Source organism: Microchirus variegatus (genome assembly GCF_963457635.1).
Source record: "Microchirus variegatus genome assembly, chromosome: 8".
In the NCBI taxonomy this organism is placed as follows: Eukaryota; Metazoa; Chordata; class Actinopteri; order Pleuronectiformes; family Soleidae; genus Microchirus; species Microchirus variegatus.
In genome coordinates this window covers 10,363,313-10,373,184 of record NC_139809.1, presented here as the reverse complement: position 1 = coordinate 10,373,184, position 9,872 = coordinate 10,363,313, and the positions used below count along the sequence as shown (strand labels likewise).

General features: G+C 40.9%; 1 protein-coding gene across 1 annotated transcript; it reads left to right on the top strand.

The window, feature by feature from the left end:
* The first annotated feature begins 1,259 nt into the window (after window positions 1-1,259).
* prr33 (proline rich 33) lies at window positions 1,260-9,630 on the top strand. The gene is made up of 3 exons (XM_083894039.1): window positions 1,260-1,362; window positions 1,770-1,817; window positions 5,203-9,630. Exon 3 carries the CDS (start codon window positions 5,218-5,220, stop codon window positions 8,191-8,193), a length of 2,976 nt encoding a protein of 991 aa, XP_083750165.1. The 5' UTR covers window positions 1,260-1,362; window positions 1,770-1,817; window positions 5,203-5,217; the 3' UTR covers window positions 8,194-9,630.
* Window positions 9,631-9,872: the final 242 nt, after the last annotated feature.

Sequence of the window (9,872 nt, the reverse complement as noted above, 5' to 3'; positions counted from 1 at the left end):
ATTCCTGCAAAGATTACTACAACGTCACAGGATCCCCGACACCCTGGAGGATAAACACGCTCCGCTGTCGAGGATCACCAGCAGGCATATGAAACTGCTGTGACATAATATGAAACCCATAAAGGACTCAATAAAAGACACAATCAAAACAAAACCCCACACTGACCCATTACCATTACGCAAAAAATATTGGAAAATGCAAAAATATTAGAAACAAAGATCATTAGTAACCATCATCTGGATCTCACAAACCTCCCACAAGGACTTTCATATTGACCACCTTGATAACTTGAACTATTCTACTGTTAGCATGCTAAGGTTCCTCCTTCAAGGATAAAATAAACCTAATGAAGGTCACACTTTATCAAGAATTACAGGAAAAGTAAAACTTCAGACCTTATTCCAATATTCCAATGAACCCAAAGCCGCATTTACATCATATGGGATTGAATTTTCAATGCCTGGGTCATTTGGAACATTTCTTGAAATGTACAGTGCCCACATCAGTGCTGCCAAATAGCCTTTGATACTAGAGGATCTTGTATACTCGGTCCTTCTTGTTGGATTGTGGCACGGCTTCAGAAATCTCTCGTCATCACAACTTTGATTTATCCAACTCTCTGACATTTACAACCACTTTGCTCACTGATAGGTTGGCCATGTGGAGTGCATGAGGTATCTGTTCTTCTCTCTTTCTCTCTATTGTACATTTCTCTGACTTCTTATGTAAAGACAACAACTTTGCAGCACTGCGAATGTTTGTTTCCAACAAGGCCATACTGGTTGATTTGAGAATAATCCAATTTATGGAACCCAATCAAAGATCCTTAGAACTCCATGAAGAACCTCTAATCACCATCAATGGATCTCTGCCTTCATCAAACAATGAGAATGATATTAGACAGTTCACATTTATCTAAATGTTTAAAAGGGGGTATCAATATCATCTTAATATCACCAAGAATATCTGACATCCCTAACTAAGATTATTTCTATAGAATTCAAATCATGAATACAGTCGAGTCCCCCCCATCAGAGCACTGGCAAATCTGTAAAGGACCCCTGGGTGGCCCTCAGAGCCCACTTTTAAAGGCCTGAGGTGGTGAAACCTAAGGTCCCATGACCCGTTCACGTTGTGGCGCTTCTCACCTTGCCTCACTCTGCTGTCAGGACAACGCCGCTGTCACTCCAAACAGCTCACAGGGCTCAAGATTTATTTTTGGACTGCCATGGCGTCCTGTTCCTTCCATTTGTAGGAAGGGGGGTCGAGTTGGGCTCAACATGAACCTGCCTCTCTGACACTCCGGGCTGGGACAAGCAGGCAGCAGCCGGCCGGCCGCTCCCCAAGCAGCAGTCGCACAGGTAAACATGCCATAATTACACATTTTATTCTCTAGCTAGAGAACAGGGTAGCTGTAGCAGTGTTAGGAAAGCAGCTGCTGTCAAATACAGAACCCCCCCCCCCCCAACCTTGGGAGCGTGAGGTCGGACGTGTGTTTGGAGAACCTGGGTTGTTTTATCTCATCATCAGTGCAACATTGAAGCACCAGCATGGCTGAGTTTGCATTGTTTCGACTCCCGGTGGCTTCAAAACACTCTCTGCCCTGTTATTTATCTGTCCTGGCTGCAATGAGGCATGAGTGACAGATGATCACGTTCAGGCTTTGACATGTGATCTTCCTGCTCAAACTGTGGGGAATAAAACTGTCCTTGTCAGGTTTATCATTTTACATTGAACTTGAATCAATGCTCTCTCTTGTTGTGTCAAGGGGAACCCACCTGGGGTGCTCTGAACATCAGCAACAAGTTATTACCTGGTAAGTTCATCCTTTTCCCAGATTTTCTCTGTGTGTGTGTGTGTGTGTGTGCAGCCTCATATCTTCAGTGACGGTACATGACTTTTTGGGGTAGATTCGTTTACTTATGGAGGCCATTGTGGAGCCGCTTGGTTTGTATTACACAGCTATTATTACACTTTCCTCTTTTGAACTTGCATCCTGAAGGCACTCCAAATACCAAACCTTCCAGAGCCTTAAAAGGAGGAGTGAACTCTCATGTGTCAGGCAGGCAGTAGGTCCAGGGAGGGTAGTAGGGTAGGGCTTTAAAACACAACCAGATCCGGCCTACGTTTCCCCCGTGGTGACATACATAGTAAACTGTGAATATTACAACAGTTGATTTTAATGATGTCAGAAATAATTTGTCTGCAACACAAACCCTCTGGACGGTATCATACACTTTTTTTTAGGTCTATAAATATTTACCATTAATTTCTCCAATTTCACTTCTATGTATTTATGTTTAACTCTTGACATGTGATTGGGTATATTAAGGGACAATATATATATTTTTGAGGCCCTATCCAGTGTCACGGGCTGTGATGTCATGAGGTCAGATGCTCTGCATTCACTTTCACCCTACAGCACCCTCTATATATATATATATATATATGTATATATGTGTGTGTGTGTATTTGTGGGACAAGACATAGGAGGCACTTGGCATAACAAAGCTTCAGCCCAGTTTGTAAAGTGTAGCCTCACACACACATGGTCTAAAACAGGGGTCTCAAACTCAAATAACCTTGGGGACACCAAGCATCTAGTCTGGCCACTAGGGGGACAGTCAAGTGGGAAAAAAAAATTGGGGGGAAAAAAACAACTGTTCTGTCAGGGTGGGCAACAATATCATATCATATTCCATCATGATATCTCAATAAAAAATGTTGGTGGTTATTGATAGTTAACATAACTTCAAAATGAAAGTGTCTGCATTGCTATGGAATGATATATAGTTCATATTAAATTTGTATTTATAATACAAAACAAATCTATTATTACAAAAAGCATACATAAATAGCTCCCTTGACATTAAGTGGTGGGCCATACACTCTTAGAAATAAAAGTGCTAAGTAGAACCATATAAGGTTCTTCGGCTTGTCCTCATAGGAGAACCATTTTTGGCTCCAGGTAGAACATTTTTTATAAAGGTTCCAACGAGAACCCTTTTAAAACCCTTTATTCAGGAAAGGGGTTTTAAAGAGGTTTCTGGATCAAAGTGGTTCTTACTGGAACCATTAGTGTTACCAAAAAGCCTTGAAATCGACGCTCTTCTTCGTGCGCATAACTAATCTTTGGATTTTAAAATATAGTAATCAAAATCTTGCCTCAAGCTTGAAGGTACCCCAATTGGGAACCCAGGTAGGCTCTGGGTAAAAATATTGTGGAATATTGCACTAAACACAAAAGAATATAGCGAAGTTGCACATCAAATTAAACAGCAGACTTTGGGCTACAAGACTGTATAAACATAATAAATGTGACAAACACAGCTCAAATAAGAACTAAATGAATTACTACAAATGTATTCAGGACACACACCATACAGCTCGAATGAGAGCAGAACTCCACAAATTCTAGAGGATATAAGTCAAAGCACTCTACAAAGAATAAAGACAACAGAAATCGATTCGCTGAACGAAAATTGCTCTTACCTTCGATCTTTCTCCGTAAAAGTTGATATTATAGCGAAAACAACACAGTCTGGTCAGACGGACTTCCTGTGTTACACTCAAATCATTCCGGGCGTCTATAACAGACATTAGGACCCTGGGGGGGAGCATTGCAGCCTGTCACCGTCACATGTCAGCATTCTGCTGATTGTGATTGGCTGACAGTGCTGTCAATCTCATTTTGGAGACGATAGCGTTATTCTATTGAGTGTAATGTTTCAAATGACTCAAATCGGCCAATCCCTAGACCTGCGCACTGGAATACAGCTCAATCCAGCCACCTTGTGTTCGTTTTTGGAATGGGAAATACATAGAAGTCTATTTGGACTTTGAAACAAAGCCATAAACTATTTTAATGAACACTAATAGTGATATAAAAAATGAAATAAGTAGTTTTGTACATGATAAAATACAAGTGGCATTAATGAATTAATGAAACTGAGTACATCTGGACAAAATCAATTATTTCAAGGCGGGGAAACACTGATTAACTAATTAATCAAATTCAAATGGAAACAACTGCAGCCACTGCTATAGTAGAAAATTATTTTAATTTATTCATAGAAATTTTGGTTACAAAACACATACAAGCAGATATTTCAGTAAATGAACATTAAAAGAGAAAAACACCTACTGTAGTGAAGAGATAGAGAGCGTAAGGAACCAGTGAGTTGAACTAAAACATAGACAGAGCAGTATGATTGTACAGATCAGGTGTGAATATGATAGATGTTATTGTGTAACAGACACCAAATCTTCCACTTTTCGATACATGGCTGCACAGTAAGCCAAATATAGACCAAAAAAATACTTTTGAATGCAAAACATTCAATGTTTTTACCAAAGCCCGATTGTTTCGGATTGTTCTTCAGCCAAAGTGTAAGTGCTGGATTGATAGCATAACATAGCGTGGTATTTGATGGTGAATTTGAATATTTTTCTGTTATTCAGAAGCTTTTTGAATGTCCCTCCATGCCACCGTATAGGAATCACTGACCAAACCCTTGTACTGTGGGAGCAGGGGTGGCGGTTGATAAAGTAATCATAATCAGACATATATACAGTATATATATATAACAGAAACAGAATGGGAAGAAAAATACAAAAACAAAGAGGAAATTGAACAAATATTTCATGATGAAATCTTTTGAACTTCTGAGCTGTGGAGTTTGTCCAACTGAACGTTAAAAAAGGGTGTTTTATTGGAGGTAAATCAGATATTGTAACTATTGAAGAGCTGCTTCTGTTGGACATATGTTACCAACTGATGGTGTGAGAACAACCTGAAGAGATGACATCCGCTTAGTAATCACCATGACACAAATCTGCAACGACAAAAAGAAGCCAAAAGAAAATGTTAAATATGCAAAAGAAAAGTAATTATCTCTTAGGCCTTTATTCAACAAAGATGATATACTGTACAGATCTACGGAGCCCCCGAAGTGACATGAGAAAAAAAAAATGTACGAAAAAAAAAAAGTGTAATCTCGAGTTTCAAAGTCGAGTTTCCAAAAAATTATGAAAAAAAAAAAATCATAATTTTTTTTTTCTTACTTTTTGGAAACTGGAGATCTCGACATTAATTTTTTTTTTCTTTCTCATGTCACTGCGGGGGCTCCGTACAGATCACATCATCACCCTGTATAATAATAATTTTAAACTTTTAATTTTTTTCCCTTTTTTCTACACAGGGTGCTGCATTACTCATGGCTGTCACTTATAGAGCTGTCACCCATCTGGACCTGCTTTCCCAGCAGTACCCTCCAGCCCTGCTGCCCAAGCCTGGAAAGGACAATGTTCGGCTTCAGAAGCTTCTCAAAAGAACAGCTAAAAAGAAGGCCTCCCCTCAGGTCGCGCAGTCTGCAGCGCCTTTCCGCTCAAGTCTTTCCCCTGTGAATGAAGCAAGCCCTGACCTCGAGCACAGTGACCACTCCACCCCTCCCCGGACTCCAGAGACACCATTCAACTACTACAGCAGAGTTCAGCAGCCTCCACGCTTTAGTGTCAGGCCACTGTATCAACATGTGGCCTCTCCTTACCCTCAGCGTGCAGCTTTTGGCAGAGCAGCAAGGTTCTCACCTCAGCCAGTGGCAATCCCATCATACGCGCAGCAGCAGATCACTTCAGTTAGTTCATATTCAGCGTTATCCTCCCTTTCTGGAGGGTCACCAGCTCTGGGGCCAGTTGACCATTCAGCAGTACCCAAAATATCTCTGTTTGACTATTCTGTGCCAACAATCACAACTGCGGCTGCTGAGGTGAAAAGGCCAGCTTTTAGCACATCCGCTGAATCACGTCACACATCATTCAAATCCACAGGTCCAGGTCTGGCGCCGTATCAGGCAGCAGGAGGTCAAGCTTTCCTTCGGCCTCTCACTGTGTTGACCCCGCTCATGAAACCAAAAAGTCCTCGTCCAACTTTCAGAGCAACCGAACCCTCAAGGTCACCAAGACCTATGTTTGATGTCCCTCAAATAAGAATGTACACAGCTAGCACATCGTTCTATGAGTCATCTAGGACTCCACCAGTGTATGACACAGCAGAATTAACCGCTATAGGAAGCACAATCCCTCCAAAGAGAATACAAACAGGAACAAAACTAGATTTGACCCCATTGTATGAGGTCAGAGAAGGCACAACGGAGATCCCTCAGCCTCCTTACTTGGGCACAGATTTACTCAGTAAACCCCCAATTTCAGAAGTTAAGAGGAGCACGACACCAACAGCAGGGATCAACATTGCTCCTGCCCCTGAAATCAAGAGAGCAACTCCAACACCTGAGATCCAAAGAGCCACTCCAACATCTGAAATTAGAGCGAAAACACCAACTTACGAGTTCCAAACGTCAAAAACTGTATTGGGGCGGCCTAGAACACCTGCGTATCATGTGACCCGAGCTGCGACACCAGTGTTTGAAATCTCAAGACCAAATCCTCTCTTGTTTGCGGTGTCGCCAATGACAGTAGAGCCTGAGAAATCCCACACGCCGACAATTGCCTCTGACGTGAGCAGTTTGTCAGCGACCCAGTGTGTGATGATCGATGAGCCTAAACAGACGGAAACTTTACCTCATGGCGACACTCTTTCAGAGGTGACGCCTAAAACTCAACCAATCCAACAGAGTTTATCCAAAGCAAAATCTGAGCCTGCTCTTATAAGCGAAAAGAACAAAACTGCTCTAGCCGATTCTCTAAGAGCTACAACGCCGACATTTGAACCAACAACACCGGTCGCGACGTCTTACACTAAGACTCCGACATATGAGGCAACCCGTCTTTTGACTGCATCACCTGGCTATAAAAGACCAAAAACACCAACTGGTGTATCTCCTGTAGCCTTTAAAAGACCTAGAACCCCAACCCAAGTGAGTCAAACGTCAAAGTCCGGCTATCGTGGTTTGACACCGGCTGAATATGCTGCTTATGGTGGAATCAAAACCTACTCTCCAGCATTTGGCATCTCAAGCTCTAGAACAACTGAAGAGGTGGTTAAAGTTACAGAAGAAGGATCTGCAGAGTCTAAACTACTGAGTCAAGGACATTCTATAGCAGCACCTTCAACAGCTGGGGTGTCTCAAGTCAAAGAGGCTCCCAAAGATGAAGACAAACCCCATCTCAGAGAGGAGAAGGTTCCCACCACCCCCGCAATCCCAATTATTGTTGTTTCACAGGCATCTGACACCTCAGGAACAACATTAACAAAAGAGACAAGTGCTGTGTTTAGTCATGTTACAGTAAAACAAGAAAAAACAGCAATTCAGGAAACGCCAAAGACTAAACCTTCAACAGCGCGTGTGAAGACTCTTGAAAGGGTGGAGCCGCCAGTGAAAAAAGATGTCAAAACAAAAACTCCTGAAACAAGACATCCTCCACCCAAAGATCCTATGAAGGCAGTGAGGAAATTGTTAGGCAGAGATACAGTCCAGAAAACGGATGTGGCAGAACCAAAGAAGCCAGTGAAGCCTGTCACTTCCACCATGACTAAAGCTGAAGGCTCAAAGCCAAGCCCTGCAGCTCCTGAAACACCTGCTGCTGAATCGAAACCAAATGAAAACAAAGAACAAGATAAGAAAGCAGAACCAGCGGTTAAATCCGCACTTGAGAAGAAGGAAGGCGATGCAGCTGAGCCACTTCTTAAAGTCCTACAAAAGCCAAAGGGAATGAAATCGAAAGTGAGCGGTTGGTCCCGCCTCAAGAAGCACATGGTAGTGGAGCAGGAGGAGCCCAAATTCCCAGAAACCGGCTCTCCGGATGAGACCACTGGGCAGGACCAGAAGGTGGTGAAAAAGACTGACGTGAGCACTGAAGATGCTTCAGATAAGAACCAAAACAAAGGCGCCGTCATGGCGACAAAGATGTGGGACGCCGTACTGTTCCAGATGTTTTCCACCAAAGAAAACATCATGCACCAGATCGAGCTAAGCAAAAACGAAAAGGAGACGACGACAACAACAGAGACAACAGAGACAAAGGAGGAGACGAAAGACATCCCCTCGTTTGCTTTCCGGCTGCCTCTTCTGCTCTTTAGTCCAAAGTTTAACGCGAAAAAGTTAAGAGAGGCGGCTTCAAGGCCCGTCACGAAAATTTCAACTGTGTTTGAAATGGGTCTAATCGGGCGGAAAGGTAAAGAAGAGGAACCAAAAGACTTTAATAGAACAGCGAGGGGGTTCACTTCTGCTTAAGCCGTGTCTCGTGTGAGGAGCTGAAATGATAATGTAAAGAAAAAAAAAGATCATGTTTAATGTACAGGTCTGATGTCTTAGTGTCTGTGCGTCAGTGTTGTAGAAAACTCCGCTTTAACTTTGTACTTAACTAAATGTTACATGTTGAATTAGTGTGACTGGACGTCAACTAAATAAATGTTTATACTTGTGGATTGGCCGGGACAAGAGGGCTTTAATAATTGTCTTAAAGTCATTGGGGCATCACGTCAAATTAAAGCCTTTATGTTTGAAGTCATTTCAGAGCTTCTCATGTGTTCCTTTCATCACATGTTCACAATACATGTAAATTGTGGTTGATGTTATGAAGAGAATGGATTATTTATACATAGTTATTTAGTTTAGTAAAGTTAGTGGAAATTACTTCTAATTCAAATAGCTGTATTTTTGTTATAGAGGAACAAGATAGTTTTTTTTTTTTGTTCTGTTTCATAAGCTTCTCTTTTATTCAAAATGGTGCTACTTGCCTCACGGTGAGACCTTTCACTATTAAATGGATGAACAGTTTTTGGATTAATTCTTTTTTTTTAGGTTGTGGATGGTTATGCTTGTAGTTTATTTATATTCAGGTTCAACAAAATAAGACCTTAAAAAACATCGAGATTCCAATATGTCACTGGGGCAGGGATGTAACGCACGGAAGGTTGACTTTAAGAAGTACGTTCTGACTGATGGGATGGAAAAAAGAGAGGAGCGAGATTGTTGAAATCTGTAACAGCAATGAGAGTTGATAATCTTTTGAGGAGTTTTTTTTTGTTTTTTTTAAATAAAGGGCAAGTACTCAAAGAACTGATGAAGGTAGTTTGATCTTTCTCACACTGGAGGATCTTTAGTGAATGGTACATACTCATAATTGTTTGTGAGTCAGTCAAATGTAATAGAAAAGCGACAAAATCTTAGTTATCACAGAGTCAATCTGGTATTTCAGCTCCACTTTTAGTATTTTGGAGCTGACGTATTTGATGACAACAGGAGAAGAGAAGAGTAATAGAATTAAATAATAACATTAGCAGTGAAGGATTTTTTTTAATGAATTTAAGCTTCAAAACACCATATTTCTGGTGGCTCTTTTTTCAACTTAAGAGTGTAAGTTAAGTAAATTGTGTTAATAGCAGTGGGACACTGAACTGTGGGGTCTAAGGTCAAGATGCAGAAAATGGTTTTCTCGAGTTGCAGGATAAGTAATTTAATATATACCTGCTGGGTGACATTGGCTTTAGTAGGAGTTTCAGGATTTGTTTTTTCTAATGTTATTTCTAATAATCTGATAGTGTGTGCTATAGTTGTGGCTTAATCCAGGTACAGTTTTATAAAGGTATACATTTTTTTCCCTGTGTTCCTTCTCTGAAGGAATTACAATCTGTTGATAATTTCAAAATAAAAGGCAAGTTTTCCCTGTGTTTGTCCATTTCTTTGAAAGCTGGAAAACCTGGAGAATCTTTCAGTCACTTTTGGTGCAAAATTATAAATAGTTGAAAAACGGCATATTTCTAATATTAAAGTTTATATTCTTATTTATTTAGTTGCTTAGGACTAGTTCATAGAGAATCACAGAAGACAACACAGAATGATCGACACTGTACAGGCTATAAACTAGACTAAAATAAAATAGAATCACTAAAGCAATGTAATCGGTAGAA